At 36.3% G+C, this 22293-nt stretch overlaps 6 protein-coding genes across 6 annotated transcripts; 2 read left to right on the top strand and 4 right to left on the bottom strand.

The window, feature by feature from the left end:
- Positions 1-242: 242 nt before the first annotated feature.
- On the bottom strand, positions 243-607 carry LOC132787049 (metallothionein-2-like). The gene is made up of 2 exons (XM_060793920.1): positions 513-607; positions 243-453 (listed from the first exon to the last, which is right to left on the bottom strand). The coding sequence occupies exons 1-2, from the start codon at positions 535-537 to the stop codon at positions 344-346; spliced, it is 135 nt and encodes a 44-aa protein (XP_060649903.1). The 5' UTR covers positions 538-607; the 3' UTR covers positions 243-343.
- A 914-nt stretch (positions 608-1521) lies between these two features.
- Positions 1522-2097, bottom strand: LOC132786222 (metallothionein-2-like). The gene is made up of 2 exons (XM_060792687.1): positions 2001-2097; positions 1522-1935 (listed from the first exon to the last, which is right to left on the bottom strand). Exons 1-2 carry the CDS (start codon positions 2023-2025, stop codon positions 1835-1837), a joined length of 126 nt encoding a protein of 41 aa, XP_060648670.1. The 5' UTR covers positions 2026-2097; the 3' UTR covers positions 1522-1834.
- A 250-nt stretch (positions 2098-2347) lies between these two features.
- LOC132786987 (metallothionein-4-like) lies at positions 2348-2697 on the top strand. Its single transcript, XM_060793804.1, has 2 exons — positions 2348-2471; positions 2530-2697. Exons 1-2 carry the CDS (start codon positions 2447-2449, stop codon positions 2637-2639), a joined length of 135 nt encoding a protein of 44 aa, XP_060649787.1. The 5' UTR covers positions 2348-2446; the 3' UTR covers positions 2640-2697.
- Positions 2698-3324: 627 nt separating this feature from the next.
- On the bottom strand, positions 3325-3700 carry LOC132784043 (metallothionein-2-like). Its single transcript, XM_060789415.1, has 2 exons — positions 3589-3700; positions 3325-3523 (listed from the first exon to the last, which is right to left on the bottom strand). The coding sequence occupies exons 1-2, from the start codon at positions 3611-3613 to the stop codon at positions 3423-3425; spliced, it is 126 nt and encodes a 41-aa protein (XP_060645398.1). The 5' UTR covers positions 3614-3700; the 3' UTR covers positions 3325-3422.
- A 238-nt stretch (positions 3701-3938) lies between these two features.
- Positions 3939-4340, top strand: LOC132784041 (metallothionein-4). Its single transcript, XM_060789414.1, has 2 exons — positions 3939-4043; positions 4101-4340. Exons 1-2 carry the CDS (start codon positions 4019-4021, stop codon positions 4208-4210), a joined length of 135 nt encoding a protein of 44 aa, XP_060645397.1. The 5' UTR covers positions 3939-4018; the 3' UTR covers positions 4211-4340.
- LOC132784040 (signal transducer and transcription activator) lies at positions 4325-21942 on the bottom strand. The gene is given in 11 exon segments (XM_060789413.1): positions 4325-5491; positions 6136-6533; positions 7629-7959; positions 8577-8715; positions 8846-9046; positions 9125-9155; positions 9157-9398; positions 9454-9939; positions 10014-11047; positions 11414-11903; positions 21414-21942. Coding segments are annotated over 8 exon segments (2541 nt in total). The 5' UTR covers positions 11548-11903; positions 21414-21942; the 3' UTR covers positions 4325-5491; positions 6136-6533; positions 7629-7685.
- Positions 21943-22293: the final 351 nt, after the last annotated feature.

Below are 22293 nucleotides of genomic sequence, written 5' to 3'. Positions count from 1 at the left end.
AGGTCGACTCACTTTTAGGCCACTCAGAGACCGAGACCTGGTGGCGCACTCGTTGCATTTAAAGACTGCGGCAGACTCAAGTGTCCTTTGCCTCCTCCGAATGATGACCCTTCAAGTTTCGCAATGTATAAACATATTGCACTCGTGTTGTGCACTCAAGTGCCCTCTGCTTGGCTGTGCAAATCAAATCAAATTAAAAGTCTTCAAAATTTGCGACTAATTTAAAGAGCTTGTAAGCTAAGTATGTTAAATTTGTGTTTTAATTTAAATGGTAAATGTTTTGCAACTTTTGTTCGTTATGATCAGTCAGAGATTTCATTGCATGGAAATCTATAGTGTTTTCTCAGCAGCATTTGTTCTGACAGCATTTCGTGGTGGCTGGTTTGCTGGCGCATTGACATTGCTGATTTCCGGCGCAGTTACCGCCACATTTGCCTGAGGTGCACTGGCAATCTGTCATAGAAAACTTAATTTGTTAATTTGCGTTCTTAATTGGCATTCACTTCACTTACTATTTCCACATCCTTTGCAAGGCATTTTTAAAATGTTTAATTATAACTTTTCAAACACGTTAATATGAATAGTTGACGCGAACTTCGCTTTTTGGTTTTGATTCCAACACTCAGCAGCTACCGCTTTATATACCCTTCAAACAAACTGATAAGATAAGAAAGCCGTGTGCAGTTGCGTTCAGTCTACGAAAGAGAGAGAGAGAGCGAGAGTGAGAGCGAATGTATTAAACGATTCTCTGATAACGCGGCGGCTACGCAATATTTTGCACACGCTTTATTTATTGTTTGTGGCTTATGCTAAATATTGTATAATTGATGACTGGTTTCCCAGATTCCCACATGTGGAGTGCAAAACTGCATACTTTCGATATCTATGAAATGCGAGAGAAGCTGACTCAGACACAAAGTCAACAAAATAACTTCGTGTTAAACAGTTGTTAATTATCGTTAATTCACACATTTTTCTAAAAACTAAAACGTAAAAATGGGGCCATATAGACTGTCAATGCTCGACCACCAAATGCGGCGACAACTGCGATTGCAGTCAACAATGCAACTGCGTCTGCAAAAATGGACCCAAGGACAAATGCTGTTCCAACATAAATTAGGCAGCAAACATCAATCTAGATTCTATCCTCTTTATATTGTACGCAAATTTAACGAAAAACAATACATAAATAAATAAACAATATATAAAAATTTCTTTTAATCCTAGTTAAATATATTCTGAGGAAAAAAGGAGAAAATGATTAAAGTTTCCTAAGAAGATTTTTATGAATAATAGACATAATTATTAAATGGTTTTATTTAAATCGAACTCGATGTTAAATTATTGCCAAACTATATAGATATCCAATGAATATATTTGCTTACACTCTCATTTTAAGCATTCCCAATAAATTCTGAAATCTAAGCCATACAAATAAACAATAAATAAAATATGAAAAATAAAGTTTTTATTTAAATTGAAATCTTATCATTTTGAAACAAAAACAAATCTACTGGAAAATCTGTATTATACAAATGAATAATGTTTCCAATCAGCTAACTTAAGTAAGTTTAGTACGCTTTCAATTTAATAATCGTATTCGCATACTGCTTTGATGAATTCCAATATACAATACATGCATCTGCTTTAGTTGCCCATTTCACGCTCACAATTCGAATGAATAATTTAAATATAATCTCTTTTACACCACGCCAAGTAGCGTCGCCAATTTGAAAAACCAACAAAGATTAAGTTTAAAATATATATCTAAAATGTATTCAAGTATTAAATTTAAATAGTCAGTCAGGTATATAATAAATGGGTTGATTAGCATCTATTTATTCTGACAGCACTTGGAGGCTGGTTTGCTGGCACATTGACATTGCTGGTTTCCGGCACAGTTACCTCCACATTGGCCGGCAGTGCACTGGCAGTCTATAAAGGAATTATAAATAGTTTATAAGTTTATCTCCTTTAAAATCAGGATATATTTCACTTACTGTTTCCGCATCCTTTGCAAGGCATCTTGATGATGTTTTTATTACAACTTTGTAATTCGTTTATATGAATTATTGACGCGAGCTTCGCTTTTTGCTTTTTGATACTACTGCTGAACAGTCGTTGCTTTTTATACTTTTGAAATTAGCTGATAAGATAAGAAAGCCGTGTGCAGTTGCGCTCTGGCGGGAAACAACGCTACGAAACTACACGAACAAATCTCAGATAACGCGGCGGCTACGCAATTTTGCGCACGTTTTGAATTCACATAGTAAATGTTCCATAATAAATTGATGAATGATTTTTCCAGATTCCCCCCAATGGTGTGCAAAATTTCTTAGGATATCTATAAAACCCGAACGAAGCTGAAGTATATACAAAGTCGCATAGAAGACACCCTGCTATAAAGTTGTTTATCACAATATTAAATAAAAACATCAAATTCAAAATGGGTTGCAAAGAATGCGGAACTAGTAAGTTAAATAATCTATCTGTACTTTATAAACTTTTTAACCCTTATTCTATTTATAGACTGCCAGTGCTCAGCCACCAAATGCGGCGACAACTGCGCCTGCAATCAGGAATGCAACTGCGTCTGCAAAAATGGACCCAAGGATAAATGCTGCTCAAACAAAAATTGATAATATGTTTTATCCTTGAATTGCAAAATATGATTTCAATAAATTGAATAAATAGATAAACTGAACGTTTTTATTTTTTTAATATTCTAGTAGTATATGACTACGAATAGATCACATTCAGATGAAACCTGCTTGACAATAGACAACATCGCCAACGGCTGAAGAAGCACCACCCCCTTGATCTCCCCTTTAGGCCATCCAAAGAGCGGTAGTTAACACAATTTCTTGTAAATATCCCCTACCCCTATCATTGAATTTACTTATTATATTTAGATAGATAGATTGTAAAAAAATAATGAAATGAAAATGAAATAATGAAAAAAATGGAGATGAAATGATTGAATTTAAAAATATTATAAAAATTATTTCCTCTCTATTTTACGACTTTTGGTTAAAGAAGATTTATCATTAAATATAAAATAATTCAAACTCCCCCACAACTATTTTGTGATGTGAATTTCCATTACTAGATTTAAAACCCGTAAGTTCTAAGCAATTAATATGATTCAATAAATAGAGTTGTAGGGGTCTAATATTTGACCTAAAAATTTACCTAAAAATAGGTATAGAAATTCACAATGTTTGAAAATCCCATTAACAAGTAAGTCTCAAGTTCATCATTAAATCATACCAAATTTACCCCAAACCACCCGTCATCCATTTAAATAATGAAACGATCATATAATTAAATTATAAATTAAATATTATATTTATTACGCTTCAGTTATTAACAATCAGTCAGAGATTTTTGTATAGAACTCTTTAACATTCTCAGATTATCCTCTATTTATTCTGGCAGCACTTGGAGGCTGGTTTGCTGGCGCATTGACATTGCTGGTTTCCGGCACAGTTACCTCCACATTGGCCGGCAGTGCACTGGCAGTCTATTAAATAATTTAGAAGAGTTTATAAGTTAACAATCTTTTACATTTGAATTCCTTTGACTTACTGTTTCCGCATCCTTTGCAAGGCATCTTGATTGTTGTTTGTTAATAAGGTTTTTAGCACGTTAATGTGAACTGTGGACGCGAGTTTTGCGTATTGTTTTTTGATATTATTGCCAAACAATCGCTGCTTTATATACCGTCCAAACCAGCTGATAAGAAAGCCGTGTGCAGTTGCGCTCCGACAAGAAACAAGCACAAATCGCAGATAACGCGTCGGCTACGCAATTTTGCGCACGCTTTGATAAGCCACAACTTCTATGCTAAATATTGAACATTCTCGTTTAATCTCGTTTATGGAACTTTGAGCAAATGGTGTGCAAAACTGCATACATTCGATATCTATAAAACGCGAGCGCAACTTTTAGCAGACAACAAGTCATCAAGAAGATTCACTGCAAACAGTAGTATACTTTACTAAACATCAAGAACAAAATGGGTTGCAAAGGTTGCGGAAATAGTAAGTACAAATGAACAAAATTATTTAAACTTTTCTTAACTCGCTTTATGTCTATAGACTGCCAGTGCTCGGCCACCAAATGCGGCGACAACTGCGCCTGCAGTCAGCAATGCAACTGCGTCTGTAAAAATGGACCCAAGGACAAATGCTGCTCCAACAAAAATTAAGTGGCTTTGCTTAAACAACACCTTCCACTGGCAATGAATTTTAACAATTATCGAACATTCTGCAAATTAAAATTGTAATCTTAATATATTAGATGAATAAAAAAGTCCATGGTAAATGTTTAAAATCAAATCTTTATTGGCCATTTTGACAAGAATAGTTCATTATTTAGTTCTTTCAATTCGTAATATTGCTTACATTAAAAAAACTCCATTTAAATCATTTAATGTGCACATTTTCAAATATTTTCCCAATTATCAGTTTGGTTTACTACTTTGTAATCGTTGGGAATGTGTGCATTAGGTTTATACATTGAAACATTTAAAAATAGAAAACTTTACGTTCAACACGAACACACATAATGAATTTGTTTGTCGTTGATCAAATTGAATTTGCTTTGACAGCTGCACAAAAAATGTGTAATTAACTTTATTATATATTTGTGTATATATGTATATAGTATTTATTGATTAATTTTGGGTACTTAAGTGTTATAAAATTCTTACATTTCACGTTCAAAGCTTAGGAATATACACAAAAAAAATAGTAAAATTTACGACTCATCTCTTTATTAACATTCTTTTTGTATATATTGTGTTTTCTCTTCTCTTTATTGTGCTTTTGCATCCTGGCAGATAACAAACCCAACACTTTTATTTATTTACTTTTGACGCATTTGTAATGCAATGCACACGTTGTCCTCGTTCAAACAAAAATTAAATATAGTACAATCATGAATATTTTTCTGCATTTTCAGCATGGAAGCCAGTGAAACGGTTTTTACATAAAGCAAATATAGATATACAAATATGTAGCATTATTAATACGTACACTCGAAAAGTATAACTAATTTTGTAGCGCACCGCGTTTGTGTGTGTTTGCGACTACGCATCTAAAAATAATCTAAACGTAAAATAATTCTTTAAAATTAAGATAAAACTCACAATTTTAGATTCAACAAATTTAGGCTTTAAACTAACTAAAATCCACGCATATCTCTTAATCCTTTAAATGTTTTTTCGTATAAGTAGTATTATCTTGATACACAGAAGAAGAAATATTACAAACGTGCAGAGACATGCTAATTTTCCATACAATTTAAAATAATAAAAAAATAATAATAATTAATTTGTAGACTTGGGAAACATAACATCATGTTCTGGGTATGTCTGTTGTGTGTAGCTGTAGCTGTTCTTGGTGTTTTATTGTGTGGGTGTTGAAGTGCAGCAGTTTGCATGCATTGCTCTTGTCGTTTAGTTGGTTCTTTTCGCGTTTCACAAATGCTGCAAGAATAAATAAAACACACTTTTAGTAATGAACACAAAAAACATCTGCACAAGTTTGTAGATAATAGGTAAAGCACATTGAGACATTAATATCGTATTTCATATACATATATCATATATCTAGATAAACATACATATAAATATAGCTGACTCTCTATTTGTGTAAATTCGTATACATATTTCATTTCTTCAGTTCAAACACATTTTATTCGTTTTCTTCCTTCCGTCGTTGTGGACATTGAAACCAGCTCTTTTTTTACTCCAATCTGCATCGTCTTACCATATATATAGTATATAATATACATTCAAACGTTTAAAATCGATTTAACAATAAATTCGTTAATATTATTAACATTCAATAAACTGTCTGAGAAAATTTCACAATAGTTGTACATACATAATTATTAGTGTCTTGTATCTTTTATTTGTAATAATAACAATAAATAGTTTTACAACAATGCGTGTATAATTAGTTAGCATAGACAAAAAAAACTAATTGGCTACTACTTGAAGATCACAACCAGATATAAGTTCAATAGACGTTCGATAATATCTGCAAGCTACCTCACAAAATTGCATCTTATACTAGATTATACTAGATTAATTGTAAACAAAAGCGGAAAAATCAACTGAATACGTACCAAAAATTAAAACGCATGCCACAACGATGTAAATTCCAAATATATGTGAAAATAACTTTTCAAAGCATTCATTTGTATTGTTTAAATGTTGTTTTTTGTTTTCTTATTATTTTGTTTTTGGTTTTAGTCGGTATAGCGTTCGATACAATGTCGAAGGTCCCGATCGGTGTAAATTGAAGGGTGTGTGTATAGAGTAAACATCTAATGGACGTCGATAATAGCGGCAATTCTTGCAAATATTTATAGGATTTCGTTTATATAACATTTGACGTGATTTAATTATACATCTCTATATATATTTCTAATATATAAATATATATATGTATGTTTATATTATTCTATTATATACATCAAAGTTCTGCATCGTATCAAAGTCCGCCATTGCAAAATCACTACCACTAAAAAGGAGGATGAAATGTAAAAGAAAAAATAACAATAGGTTACTTCAATTGAAATCATATTAAGAAAAATCAAAATAAATATTATTACACATATGGAATGAGTTATAATGTGGTTAGTAAGAAGGCATATGATAACCTAAACGAATGATTCGACTGAAACTTGTGAACAGCAAGGATAAGTGTTGCCTAACAAAATGAAAATTTTAAATGTTTTTAATGTAATCTATATATATTATTATAGTATTTCCCTGTATATATTGAATGTATTGAAGTGTTCAATAAAACTACAACAATTGTAACATCACATTGACAATCAAAATCCTGATAATGACAACAATTAAGAACAAACATCAATAAGAATATTTTGAGAAAAAAAAGCACATGCAATTATTTTGGATATTTATTTGAATTAAATCCGAATAAAGCCCCAATATTTGCCCATTTCATTGTTGTGATGTTCTTTTGGCATATATCGTTATGTATATATATATATATTTTTGTTTGTTTACAGATGCATGATGGTGCTATTCTGCAAGCTGCGATCAAAAGTTAGAATAAAATACATTGTTATTAGCTAGATATATAATCGTTGTATATAAAATTGCATATGATTTGCAGTCGCTGAAAAGCTTAAAAAGATGGCAATACTTTGAAGTCAAAAATAAAAAGATTACAAACAAAAAGGAAAAAAAAAAATACGAATAGAAAATTTTTAATCTGCAGCTGAGCTGAGCGATCGACCTGGGTGTGTTAGTAAAGTAGATGGCAACAGTGGGTGTCTAATGCAATGTGAACGAGTGACGTGTGAGGCAAGTGACGCGAGTGTTGTGGCAAATGACATGTGGATGTAATGCTTTTAGACTCAACAAGGGCAGTGCAATGATATTTGGCCATAATATATATTGAAATGTTAGAACCCCGGCTCTATAACAAACAAATTAACGTAATTTTATCGATTTTGTAATTGAGAATCCAACGAATTATCTTAACATTTGTTTGTTTTATTTGGCTGGGTGAATTTGATGCGAAGGCGATAGCGATATTGGTACATAAATACTATTTTTATAGATAGAATAGATATGAGGGTTATACCTTGCGGTAAGTAGCACAACCTAAGCGCTTGTGCCCACAAATGAACTTGTGTTGTGTTTAATAGGGGACCATTTGATTAAAGTTTGATGGCACTGAATAATTTTGTCTATTGGGCGTCGTCCACGTTGCCGTCTGCCCATTGTCGTACCCATTGTATTTGACAATATCGGATATCTGAGCCACAACTGGATCATCGGGCGTTGTACTGTTCACATAACTCTCAAGCGCACGCGCCACAATGCTATCATCGGAATCAGAATCGTCCATATTATAGAATGTGGTAGCGACGCTTGGTACATTATCAACCATGATGCCACTACGTGGTGAATAACTGAACGGCACCAAGACACCAAGAGAGATTGCACAACAAATTAAATAATAGAGAAAATGAAAATAAAACATAGAGTAGTGTAAGTTAGAGAGTTTATACAACTGCTTTTATAGATACGGTTTCCTATTGTTTGTTATCAGTTTTTATTATTAGTATTACTAATGTTATTTTTGAATCATTTTTTGCAAGTATCTATGAATAATACCAAAAAAAAAAAAAAAGATAGGTACAGCAGAAAGAAAAATAATACACATTCAAAACAAGAACAGGAAAAAGTTTGTGTTTTTTTTATTATTAGGACTCGAAAAACGTTTCTGGTCTCGCAGTGGTTTCCGACGCATCTTTCGATTTCAAAGTATTGCAATCAATTAAACTTTTAAAAAGCGGTTATAAATCAAATTATGCCAAATAAATAAAAAACAATTTTAATACAGTTTACAGCGAGCAACTTGACTCGCAGAGTTGCAACTTGTTTTGGTTAAGGGTTTTTAACAACAAAAACAAAAACAAAAAAAAGAGCTTCCCAATGGGGAGCCGAAAATTAAAAACAAATAACGGAAATTTGCCGCTTTAGGATACCAATAGCAGCTTGCCAAGGTCGACCATGTAAAACTTACTTTCCCATCGACATGCTATCCTGGGGCGGTGACTGCATTGGATGATGAGGTGTGCCACTGATGGAGCATGTATCCCCACTGGTACGCACCTGCACGCGTATCGTGCTGGGCACATAGCCATCACCGCGGGGCGTTGGTTCTGTCAAAAAAAAAGGAAAACATTTGTTAAAGAGTTGTTTACTTTCAATGCAATTACTCATTCAAAAAGATCACAATATTCTGTGAACGTTTTGAAGATAGTAATTGTGAGTTATATATAAAATTTGTACCAGGACGCTGCGTATAAAAGTCGCCAAAGGCGAGATCACGATCCAATGGCTGGACATTGACGTCAGTTGGATGCAGGCAGCGCAGCATTTCCAGATCACGAATACGATCAGCCAGATTGAGTATTTGGAAATCACGTGCGGTCCATGGCGACAGCATCGTAACCAAACCACTCTCGTTCACATATGCAATGGTGACGCCACCTAAATAAGATTAATGATTTGCCAATCAATTAAATCAATCATCGATTTGGGGAGGCTTAACACTAACGGATTACGTACCCAACTCACTGTCGGAGAAGCGCAGCAAAAAAAGTGCCAATGCCAGTTGTGGCACGCATGAGATCATCCTGTGCCTTAACCTTGTTGATGAAGCCTGTAATACGTCCCGCCTTCCACATGGAGAGTAGGTGATCTTTGGTCAGTTTCATGATGGCAAAGAACCATTCCCAGAAGGTGAAAGTACGCTCTGGCAGGGGTTCCTTGCAGAACTGATTCCACGATATATACTCATTGCGCTCACCGGCAATGCTGCTATCACGCTGTAGCTTCTCATCTGCATGAAATAATGATTAGCAAAGTCGTTTACAACTCACAACAATTCAACTCACATAAGAACTCCAAATTCTCCGCGGTTAGAGCGCGCTGTGTGCAGGAGCCGAATTTGGTGTTGAGTGCCACGGATAATTGACACCAGGTAACGCGATCGGTGACAACAAACGGATCACGCACAATATCGGCAAACGCATTATCCCAAGTAATTGTGGCCCAAGATTGTGGCTCCTGATTGCCATGCACAATGACAACCACGGGCAGCGACAATGTCCAGACGCGTATCTGGTAATTATTCACTGTGGCTGTGGCATAAAATAACAATGCGAATTTCTCGTCCATGACGCTTTCGGTGCCCTTCTTTTCGGCACGCTTGATTTTCTTAAGCTGCATATTTCTAAAGCTGGCGGAGAACACTTGATTGCTCTGCTGATACTCCATGGTGCTGGAGCAATTCTGTATTTCACCCGATGACTGTCCTGCCAGGCTGCCGGTTGTGACATCCGCGTGTGTACCTCGGCTTACAAAACGTTGCGATTGCAATTCTATAAAACAAAAGACAAAATAATCCAAATTAATATCGATTAAGTTGACAATAATTTGCAAAAGAAATGCTTACCTGACATTATGATGCACTCGACTGTCGGCGCATTTATGTGTATGCCCAGCTGAGAGCCGAGTAGCCAACGCACTGAGGCCGCAAAGCGTGTGTTTGTCTTCATCACCTGTGGCGGCTGTTTGTCCACAATAAAGGCGGAGCACACCAGATTCTTTTGGGAGATCTGAATCTGTTCCCGCAGCCCCGTCAAGTCGGAATCATCTTTCATTATTTGCAGGCTAAGTGCTTCGAGCACAGCGGCCAGCAGATGGGTGACAAAGGTTTCGAGCATCTCAAAGCAACGCTGGATATCATCGAGCATATTCTCGCTGAATTGTGCTCCATTGCCGGCCAATGCCTGTTGGCGACGCCAGTTCTTCAGCTCCATCAGGACCAAATCGTGCAGTCCCTCATAATACAAATAGCTGCGACGCAGTCGTAACACAACGTTTGCCTTCTCCTCGATTAAACGCTTGTACATTGCCTCAGCATCGGGAGCATTATTCGCATTGTAAATATATGTAAAGCTGCGCTTCAGCCCCTGCAGTTGCTCGGAGCAGGCGGAGAAATCATTGAAACCCTGCACAATGCGATGGTGGACATCATAAAGCTCCACCTTTGCCGGCACCATGCCCATTAAAGCGGGCGTTGCATTGCCTGGAGCATTATGCATAACGTTCGTGGACATGCCGACATTGACGGGCGAGGTGCCGGGGACAGGGACACCGAACATATCGCCGGTGTCCATGTAGCTGCCATTCATACCGACAGGATTATTCATATTGTAATGATTCTGCGGCATCGATTGGCCCGCGGCGGCAACGGCAACGCTCTTCTCGGTGGCTAGCTGCAACTCCTTTTGCAGGCCGCTGCGCAGATGCGTGTAGAGCTCGAGGGCGGGCGTGCGTTGTATCAACGCACAGAGTTCAACCAGTCGATATTTAAGCGCCTGATCGCTGGCACGTGTCGATAGCAGTTTCTGTTGCAGATCCTCGTTAAATCGGCGCGCCACTTGCTCCAATTGATCTGTTGAATTGGGTGTAATCTGCTCAGACCTGTTCCGAGCAAATTGTTTGTTGTTTTGGGGGAAGAGACGGAGAGAAAGAGTGGAAGAGAAAGCGTTGAGATTAGTAATCAATTTGATGCCGAGCCGAGCCGCTTATACAACCGGTTTTTTAGTCGCTTATTCTAAACTTGTTTACGCCCCCTAAAATACGCTAAAACACGCTTTTGCACAAAATCGTATAATTTTCTCGCCCATCTCGAAAAAAAACGGCCAAAAAATGTTAATTATTTTACTACTTCGCAACGTTGTTGACATGCCCAAAAAAAAAACTGAATCATTGAGAGAGAAAGATAGAGAGAAAAGGAGAAAGAGAGAGAGGAGCCCGACCCCGCACGTTCCTGGTTCGACTACTCACATTATTCGGTCTTCGATCCAAGGCGCCAAACAGAGGCGCAGGTCGTAGAGACCCTTCTTATTGTAGTAAGCAGCCATGCGCTGCTCACAGTCGGCATGGCTCGAGATGCGCTTCCACAGACTCATGCTGCTCATGTGATTTGCTTTTTGCTTTTGCTTTTGGTTTTTGTCTTTGTTTTTGGATGAATATGTATGTGGGATGTGAGCGATGCGTGTTGCATTTGCTGTGTGCAACAACAGGATGCAAATATATGTGACAAGGATTCAGTTTTCAAGTTTCGCTTGTTTCTTGTATGTTTTGTGTTATTGGTTTGATTTGGTTCTTAGGTGTTAGGCTCGTTATTAGCTGCTTGATGGTGGCGTCGGCGTTGACCTGGCCCCAAGGTCCAGCTGCTGACTTCCACAAGCGAATCGCAAGTTTGATTCGTCCATAAAATGCCAACGCACAAACGGAATGTGTTAGGTATGAATTGTTTTGATTGATAAGAAAACTATAAATAAAACAGTACATATATATACATAAGCATTTAAGTGGCAAGGATAACAGATGAGTGTGTATGTAAATGTAAATGTGTAAATGGGTGTGTGCTATGTGAAATGTGAATAGATATCGTGAATGCCAATGAGTTACAACAAACATTGTCAGTGCCAAGAGCGGATCAACTTTAAGTATGCTACTAAAAAATAATGAATGCCATTTGCGCATTTCATTTATTGGCGTCGCTCTCTCATTGAATCGTAATGTATCGATTAAGACATTTATATTTAATTAGTTAAGAACTGCTAGATTTGGTAATGAATGGAACAAATTCCATATGTAGTTTAATTTCACAATCCAACTTTCAAATAGGAAGCCCCCAGCATCCCAACTGTAGTTCCGTTGAATACGTGAGTCGAATGTTTTCATTTGATCTTTAAGTGAAATTCCAGGAAAACCAAGAAATTAATGTTATCATAAATTATTTTAATACCTCTAAAAAAACGAACTGCACTAATTTCAATGTATACATTGTGAGTACTTTGTTTACAGCTCGCCATCAAAATCAAACAAAAATATATATCTATAACCAATAGCTGTCAAAATATTGAAGCTTCAATTGATGCCCATAATTGAATGGCATTCATTGACCGACCATGCAACTGGGATCGCTTCGTTCCTTATCTATTGATAGTGGGGCGACAGTAGTTACCCATAGATAAACATTTTCCATGTCCAAAAATAACAGAACTTGCCACAAGAGGCGCCATTGTGTGTATATATTGTCTGAGTGTTGTGTTGTGTATTGGGGATACGCTTTTTGGTCCCCAGGTCCGATAGAGCGTGTGCTAACAAAACAAAACTTTAATTACCATAACAAAAATAATGGCGAATGGCAAACAACGTCAACGACAACGACAACGACAACAACTCGCACAGCAGTGAGAAAATAAACAGAACACAACACCGCACAACGAAAACAAGTCGCTCCCTGGACGACGACAGGTGTGAAAAATAATTGCACAGTCAAACTGCTTAACTAGTGGACTCTTTAAAGTGAGAGTACTAATGGCTGATATCCAGGCTCTGTTCGTTCCTGGGCGGTCAAAACGTGATCGCAGCAAAGGAAACACAAACATCGGGGCAAAAAAAAAAACAGCAGGCCAAACAACAAGTAGAACAACACAAACGAAAAGAACTCGAACTAAAAACGTTAAGGTAAACGTTAAACGTAAACGCGAACTCGAACTCAAACTCGAAGAGTCAAGCCCCGAAAACCCCGACAACAACAACAACAACAAGAAAAACAAAAGGCGACCCATGGCCAGACATTTGTTTGCTTTTGCGGTCGATACGCTAATTTTCGTAGTTCCCGAGAAAAAGGGACAACAAGAACGTAGCGCACACGTAGCAAATATGAATGGTCGAGAAATGTTTAAACAAGCCAAACCAGTCAGACCAGACCCAAAAAAAAAACGAAAAAATACAAAATAAAAGAGACCAGCAGCAGCAACGACGACGAAAATTAGATAAAAATCGTTAAACAAACATACTCCACGGACTCGGAATAAGAGAGTAGAGCAGAGTAGAGATGTTTCCTCAGAGTGTCGTCGTGTCACGATGTAACAATCTAAGATTAGACAAATCGAATATGCGTGCAATTAATTTTGAATCTGACATGACATTTTTTTGACCAAATTTACAACAAATGATTTATACAATAATAAATAGATGGCCATACTTGAACGAACATTTAAATATTATTGGGAATTTAATCGATCGTATTACCAACTCAGAGAGACTCGCGCTCATCTCTAACCAAAAAAAGGGACAACAGCAAAACAGGTCAAACTCGTGGACTGTCTGTAGATCTTTGTTACCTGCCAGCAGCAGCCAAGAAGAAAAAATAAGAAAAAAACGATCCCAATTCAATCGGATGTGCGGCTCACTAACGACCACGAAAGATCTCACGTAGGTAGCCAGAGACAAAAACGTTTATTCTTTTTTTACTCGACTGCAGGTTTCTTCTACGATTCATAACTTTTTTTTTATTTATTTCCTTGGTTCAAGACTTGTTCTTCCTCTAACAAAAAAGTAAGTAGTTCAAGGCTGCTGTGCCACAATATAAAAGAAGCAAACGTCAGTAGAAAATTATGCATTTGCTTTTGCTTTTGCTTTCATCGTTACCGATTACAATGCAAAAAAGAGTTGTTTGCTTTTTGTGCGCTTTTCCGACCTTGGACAAAGCATTCGCCAGGTGGGACGGAAATCCAAGTAAATGAGACAATTCGTCTCATTAGTTTGTTTATTTTATCAATGAGTATTCAATTATTATTTCTTTTTTTCTGATATCTACGTCAGCTGAGATAAGCTTCGCCCATGTGCACAACAACGAAAAAAATAAACAATCGAAATGCCAGACTTTGACTTTCTATTGAGATCTGTTCTGTTGAATGACTGTGCGATATTGTGACAACAAAATGTTTGTTTACCTGTTCGATTGTCTCAATTTCCAAAATGTGTTTAACAATGGAAAGCTGCTGCTAGTTTTGTAAGCAAAATGTGAAACGCGACTAAGCTGCGTAAGTAAGTAAATCGTTTATTTTATACGCTTTTCACCTGTTGATAAGAACGTTGTCCCCATTGTCCCCGTCCACAATTTTGGGCAAGAGGAATTCACGCAAATTTCGAGTTTTAAATAGAAACCAAGTTTTTACTGTGAATTTGCAAATTAGTTGGAATCGACATGATAATACGTTCGATTTTCGATTTTCCATTTCTGCCAATGCTCTTTTACTATATATTGATGAATCAATTGCCATGAAAGATTAAATCGTTCTGATAAGCGCAAGCAAGTTAACAGCTGACTGGCTAACTGACTGTAGAATGAAATAAAAAGAACGTGAACTTATCAAGAAATGATTTAGATAAGTTAACAATACGTTTGGAAACCACACAGCAAAATCTTTGGCAACGTTAAACGCCAAGTACTTCCTTGTCAGCGTTTTCCATGAATACGGTTTAAATGTGAAAATTATGTAAATTTAGAATTAACTGAAATTGTGTTAATCCAAACAGAAGGTTACGCAAGAAAATACAAAAAAATATAGGACACTTGGCTTATTATTAACGCTGCACAAATTATAATTAAATGTGCATATTAATATTGTATTTACATTGTTTGGCATCCTTGACAAAGCTGCTTTTAGCATTCCATCCAAAACACAAATGCGCAAAACCCAAATGAAAACTAAGCCAAGCGTGAGACTCTCCAAAAAGCAACACCCAAAAAATACAACAAAAAATAAAAAAAAAAAGAGAATTTCGGCGCTTTTTGTTGTTTGCCTGCCATAAAAAATAAAAACTCACCGCACAAAGAAACAATGTTGCCAGAGGTGTGTGGGGGGCGGAGTTAACGGGGGAACACGATGTGGTTCCTAAGCGGTAAAGCGTATTCGCCGATAAAAAATAAAAATGAAACTAAGCCAATAACAAAAGGCAATAAACGAAAATCTGATTGAGAACCCATCGAATTCAATATACTCTTATCAATGTCAAGTTTCATTTGGCGTCCAACATTTGTCGCGTCACTCTTAATGCTAATAACAAGATAATTGTATTCAAACAAGTATCACTTTAGCGATTTAAGAGAAAAACAAATTCATTATTGAAAAGAATTGAATCTAAGAAATAGCAAACATAAAAAAGAAGGGAAACATTTTCAAAGTCAATCATAAATCAATGCTATTTTTAAAATCAACATATGGATTCGAATAAACCGCAGCAGTTATGTGATAAAGTCCATTCAACTATTGGATCCAAATTCCGCGCTCGATAAAAATACGATTTTGCTCCACTTTTGTCCATATTCCAATCAATTCCCCTGGGAAAGTGCTCCACGATAATCGACCGTGTTAAGGCGATCAGCCAGCATCTACATGTATATCAAATATTTCTCAAGTAATGCAGACCACAGAGAACCTATTATAAAGCAATAGAAAAATAAATCCCCATCAACAAATTGCTGTCGTCAATGGGTTAAATACGTGTCTACACACACAATGTTTTTCATGATGCAAAGCCACACCGTATAGATCGTATTTATAAATTTAAATCAATTTCTTGAAACTGTGAAACTTGAATCTCGCAGATGCCTTGACGTCTGCATTGAACCGTTTTCAGCGAATTACAATTCTCTCTTTTATGCAAATCAAACAGCTTCCACAATGAGATATAACTAAGCTATTCGACAGCAGTTTACTGCTTAAGTAAATGTTGTTTAATTCCAAAAGCGCCACGCTTAGTAACAACGCTGTCTATCAGCTTCAAGTTAGACGACTGAGATACACTCTATTTGTTAAGTCGTGTCAATTTTTTAATCATCGGGTGTTCAACACCAACACACGCGGCATTTTTGTTGCTATAAATTTTATAGCACTTTTCAGTGAAATTGATAAGGTTATAGCCCACAATATATATATCAAGTTATTTGCACTTGGCACAAAGATCTCTCCAAAATACGTAGTTAATTGGTATCTTCCTAGAAGCAAAGCCAAGCGCACGAGTAAAAACTTTTTTCTTTTTATTTTCATTCCACTTTTTTGTTGTCACGTTGCGATAAATTCTGACCGGAATTGTCGCACTATATGTGCGATAAGGAATGTGACGTTTTTTACCATAGAAAACAAAAACAACGAAAATCTCGCGTGTATGAATAAATTACCCAAAATTTGGGGCAAAATCCCAGCAATATTATGACGTTGTGCTTTACCAGCACCTTAAAGCAGCAATTAAAATGGAAATCTACTCAACAGCTGTTACAGTATCACGTTATCAAAATTTATGCTACCTGTTGTGTATAACAAAGTTTTAGCTATTCCTATTCGTATTTTCGTATCTCTGACAAGCGACCTTGAAATGTTGATTTTGCAGCAGAGAAAAACTAGTGCAAGATTTAGCCTTGAAGTACATGCCAAAGAAAGTAGTTGTTGTTGTTGTTGTTGTTGTTGTTGCTATGGTTGCAGTGAAAACAGAAAACAAAAACTGGTTTAGCAACATTTTGCTCTTTCATGTTTGTAAGTCAATTGACGTAGTTACGATCTACGGAAATCCCAACGAGCAATTTGAATAGCATTCAATTTGAATTGCTAACCGCATCGTAAATTTGTTGCTGTGTGTATCTATATCTATGTATCAATCGTATTTCAATGTCTATATGAATGTAGTACAACAGTATTTGTATCTATATCTTCTTCTTTTACGTAGGCAGCACGCAAACAAAAACAACAGCTGCATTCACTCGATGTCGATGTGACTGAAAAAACAAATCGCTGAACAGCGAACAAACACAAAAAGTGACTCGACCTAAGCAAAAAAGAAAAAAAAACAAACAAATGTGAATATGTGTTGAATTGCATTTTTAGATTATGAATAATGCGAAGCGAAAAAGCGTCTGTGAGGTAGCTGCTGATAAGGATTTATTTAAGCTGGGGTAAAGGAAATAGAGTCAGTCTTGGGATCAAATCGAAATATATGCAGAGCAACAAATTGCATTATGAATTTTATATATATATATATACATATATAACTTGCTGATAATGCTGGCTTTTTACTACTAAGTTATGTACATACGTGACATTTTGTTGAGACACAAATGCCAGAGAGCATTGTAAATACATAAAGATTGGGAATTCCAGGAATCGGCGCACAAGACAACAAAATTTAATCAATTTTAAACATTTGTGGCATTACTATCATATAATATTTATATATGTACATATTTGAAGATAGTCAAAAAACACAACAAAACAAACAGAAATGAAATAATTGTTACGATTTCCTTTTCCAGTTTTAAATTATAATAATTTCATTCTCCGTTTTCTTTCTTTATAAACTACAAGTGTTAAAAAAAGAATTACTTTTAACCTATATAATCTTATCTCATAAATGAAATCTTGTCACGTTCGCAATGTGAACAGTTATATTTAAAAATCTGTATCTATAATTATAAAGCTGCATTATTATAATATAATTCGAAGCGGAATTTTTTTATCAAAATACATCTCTCAAAAGTTTTTTGTTTATAAAGATTAAGATAACATACAATTTTAGCAAAATTTTCTTATTTATAAAGATTAAGATAACATAGAATTTCAGCAGTTCCGATTCTAAACCGATTCCATTTCCTTTAATTTACTCATTATTTTGCCAACTTAATCCCCAATTGTAAAAGTACCGCAAAATTCAGCTTAGATAAACAAACTGTAAAACGGCAATTCCAGTATACTATGCTTACCATATAGTATACACACATCATACAATTCCAGATGTGGATTTAGCTAAGCAAACAGATTCGTTTGCTAAACAAATATGGCCAGCGATATGGCGACGACGCCATAAACCATACGATAAACAAATTGTGAAGATAGAACAATATCTCTATATGCATACTTGCATATATGTATACATATAGAAATATATATAAAGAACGCTCCCCACAAAGATTTTTCTTGCTTTTTCGTCGTTTTTTTTTTTTGTTTTAAGGAAATAGAGACTAGCAAATTAGTGCTAATTTTTATCTGAAATATATTGTTATGGCTGTGCGAACAAAAGCAAAAAAAAAAGAATATATAAGGCAATATATAAATTGGCAATTATTGTCAACCAGTTGATCGCCAAATAAGAATCGTACAATGCATACAAATGTTTGTATGCTTGCTAATCGAGTGTTATAACAGGCATCAATAAACGAGCGGCACAAAAACAAAACATACTCAAGAAATACTTATTGTTCTTTTTGCCCTTTTGCTTTTATTCTTATTTAATTTTTTTTTTTGCTGCTTCGACATTTGTATTTCGCTTTCCTGTCTGCCTGCAAATTGCTTTGTGTTTCAATCTACCCACTCCGTAAATCGGCATTATAGAATTGTTGCGCCACTTGTAATACAAGTTCAAAGTGGAGCATTTTAGAGCAAACACGGAAAGATGATAACATAACAGAAAAATGTTATTAGCAGCGCTGTTAACTAACATATGCACAGCTTAATTACCATAATAAAAAATGAGTCATTCTGCTTGGCTGGCGCACAAGCATCAATTAACAAATTGCAAGCAGTGTATTTAGAACTTTGTGTTGGCCAACGTTACGTTTTTAATTTTTTATAAGCAATACAAACTCAGACACACGCTCACACACACACACACACAGACAGCCAGTCGTTGTTGTGCTATTTGTTATTGTGCCTCATACAAGTTTAATAAGCACTTGTGCGCTGGTGTAAGTGATTGACAGTGTGGGAGTGAGTGTGCGTGTGTGTATCTGTATGTACGTTTGTGTGTATGTATGAGTGTGTATGCAGACTGGGCTCTTCCTTGTGTGAAGCCGAAGCCTCGCAACATCAAATGTCAAACCTTCTCGAAAGAATTCCTCCCTGGCCCCCCACTGCAAGCAGTGTTGCCACCTTGGCCACGTTGTGGCTGGATTCAGTCAACTTTAGAATTATATAATATATTCTTGTTTATTGTAGTTTCATACATAATACTTAATATACATATATATGAATAGAAAGTGCCTTGCAATTAAATGCTATTAGTCACAACTTTATTTAAACACATTTCTAGCTATTTTTTTTTCTCCAAATCTAGCGACTTTCTTCTTTACTTTCAATATTTCCTACATCACTGACGCTTTAAAATGTACATACATATATTAAGTAATCAATCAATGTTGCTCTTTCTGACTGTTTGTTTTATGGAGCCCATCGAAAATAACAGAAGAAATAAAAGCAATGCAACTGAAAGTATCGATACTTGTTTTGTGCGCAAACATAAAATATTAATTGCCAAAGTGTGCGTGTTGAATATAGATGTGTGTGTTTGGTACTCAAAGTTTTTACTTTTTTGACTTTATCAAGCAGTCAGACCACACGCACACACACACACATGCATTCTTAGGCAGCCACACACACATACACACATGCAATTTTAAGCACCCACATACACCCACACACACAGCCGCACAGCAGTCAAGCATCTGGCAACTGTTTTTTTTTTCAAGTGTTTTTATTTTCTGCACTGATTGATTAAAGTTCACACCGACAATACAGTCGCTACGTCTGTATGTGTGTTTGGGTGTGTGTGTGTGTGTGTTTGTACCTGTGTAAATAAACAATCAATACTTTTGCGTCTTATAAACTTGATAAGCTCACACTTTTCGCACTTAATAGACAAACTAATTGTAGTGTAAATTGCGTTGCATTTACTACAAAGGTGTAAAAATTCATACGAATATAGTAAGTAGTGGGATAGAGGGAGAAAGAAAGGAAGAGCGACGACTAAAGCAAGCAACGTTATCGAAGCTTATCTTGAGTAGCGTTTCGATAGACGACGGCGATTAAAATGCGACAACAGCCGAGTCTGGCCGGACAAAACAGTTGGTCACAAATGGAGAATGGGACGTCATTGACACTACAACGACGGCGACAACGATGAGAAATGTAATTTGTCCAAAATGGTAAAAAGGCAACCACAGCAACAGCAACAACAACAACGACGAACGACCAGTGAGAAGAACGTGTGCGCAACACATTGAAAAGGAAAGAACGAAGCAAGCAACAACAACCCAAGACAAGAAGATAAAGTGTTGAGCGGGCAGAATGCGCGACGACGACAGCGACGCTTGCTGCGCCGCCGCGCGTTTCCCTGTTGCTGCTGCTGCTGCTGCTCAGCAAGAAAGCAAGAGTAGCAAATACGTGAGTGTGAGTATTTGTGTGCTTGTAAAGGATTGAAAGAGACAGCTAGTGCTAGTAGAGTTAGTGGGCGAGAGTGGTAAAGAAAGATGTGGGGAGCTAATATATTCGCTGTTGTTGTTGTTGTTGTTCTTTTTGTTATTGCTGCTGTTGCTGCACTCGAAAATTCTTTTGCTTTTGTTTTTATGATTTTTCCAGGAAATTAACAACGAAAGAAACGACGATGGCCACAAAAGCGACTGCAACTGCAACTGCGACGGCGGCGACATGCGCAGCCATCAAGTAAAAAAAAAACAACAATAAGAAACAGGAGCGCAACAACAAGAACAACAAGAAATGTACTCTCTCTTTCTGGCTGTAGGGAACACATGATTTTGCATGGTCAGAAACACACACACTGTACACACGTGTGTCAATACACACAATACACACACAGAAAATAAATAAATACATACAATATATTTTCAATATGTGCGCCAAATGTGAAAATTGAATGTTATTTATAATTTAAAAGTATAGCAAAAATTAAATCGATGTTACAAATTCAGCGAGTTTCTCAGAATTTGCCACAACAAATCAAAAAGTCAGCTAGGGAAAAATTAGAGGGAGGTGGGGGAGAGAATAAAGTGCAGTGGCGTCGCAGTCGACGTCGATGTCCCGCCCACGCATAGAAACCGCCGGGAAACCACCTTCCCCACCCCCACAATATATTTTGCCTCTGAGAACGTGCCCGTGTTTTGCTCTTTTTTTTTTTTGTTCTTGTATATTCTATTTACCTTTTAATACACAAACAGCTCAAAAGGTGTAAACACGCATGGAACGTATGTGTTCATATGTTGTTGGTATTGGTATCGCTTGCGATGGCCGCACAACACACACACATATGCACAAAAAGACACACACACACGAAAACACAAACACAGACAGAGACGCGCACAAGTGCTCAGCACACACGCGAGCAGAGCAGAGACCTTTTTTCTTTTCGTCTGTTTCTTTGCGTTTAATATTTTGATATGTATTTGCCGTTTTATTTTTAAATCATACACACACAGGCACACGCGCGCCGCCACACACAAATACTAACATACGCTATCGCTCAAAAACTTCACTTTATAGTTCTCTTGTGAGTTCACTTCAATGGGTGGTTTAGCCAAAAAAATGCAAATAGCAATAAGGAGAGCTTAAAATTTGAATTTTTCAACTTTTATCAAAACCGCTGCGATATTGAAATTTTTACTTTTTATTTTTTGTAAGAAATTTGCACAAGCCGCGAAGGCAACACCACCAACGCGATTGGACGCACGAACATAAATGTTTCGCTGAGCGCTGTTAGGACGACGCAACAGCCGTTTTACTCAAAATGGCACTGTTAAGGCTAATTGAACAGACTGTCGGAATGCGCCACTAACAGTTCAGTTGGTAAATGTGTTACCAGTTGATTCATTTCAAATCTAGTCATTGATAGATCAGATAATTATCTATTTATACATGAAATAAAAATCGAATTCTCTATAGTTTCTACATACAATATGTTTATAGTCTTGTGGCTTTAATAACAAAAGGAAAGATTTTTTCATCTAGTGGAATCTTCCGAAAGGGTTAAATAGCAGGGTGGCAACTCTGTTCACCTGTTGTATGCCAGCAACAGCGCCAACC

This window comes from Drosophila nasuta, chromosome 2R (genome assembly GCF_023558535.2).
Source record: "Drosophila nasuta strain 15112-1781.00 chromosome 2R, ASM2355853v1, whole genome shotgun sequence".
Lineage (NCBI taxonomy): Eukaryota > Metazoa > Arthropoda > Insecta > Diptera > Drosophilidae > Drosophila > Drosophila nasuta.
This window is presented reverse-complemented; position numbering and strand designations above follow the sequence as displayed.

Coding starts and splice junctions, on each gene's coding strand:
- LOC132787049 (XM_060793920.1), bottom strand. CDS start 537: ATGCCTTGCAAAGGATGTGGAAATA. Junction 454..512: donor TTGCAAAGGATGTGGAAATA/GTAAGTGAAGTG, acceptor TTTCTATGACAG/ATTGCCAGTGCACCTCAGGC.
- LOC132786222 (XM_060792687.1), bottom strand. CDS start 2,025: ATGCCTTGCAAAGGATGCGGAAACA. Junction 1,936..2,000: donor TTGCAAAGGATGCGGAAACA/GTAAGTGAAATA, acceptor ATTCCTTTATAG/ACTGCCAGTGCACTGCCGGC.
- LOC132786987 (XM_060793804.1), top strand. CDS start 2,447: ATGGGTTGCAAAGAATGCGGAACTA. Junction 2,472..2,529: donor TTGCAAAGAATGCGGAACTA/GTAAGTTAAATA, acceptor TTCTATTTATAG/ACTGCCAGTGCTCAGCCACC.
- LOC132784043 (XM_060789415.1), bottom strand. CDS start 3,613: ATGCCTTGCAAAGGATGCGGAAACA. Junction 3,524..3,588: donor TTGCAAAGGATGCGGAAACA/GTAAGTCAAAGG, acceptor ATTATTTAATAG/ACTGCCAGTGCACTGCCGGC.
- LOC132784041 (XM_060789414.1), top strand. CDS start 4,019: ATGGGTTGCAAAGGTTGCGGAAATA. Junction 4,044..4,100: donor TTGCAAAGGTTGCGGAAATA/GTAAGTACAAAT, acceptor TTATGTCTATAG/ACTGCCAGTGCTCGGCCACC.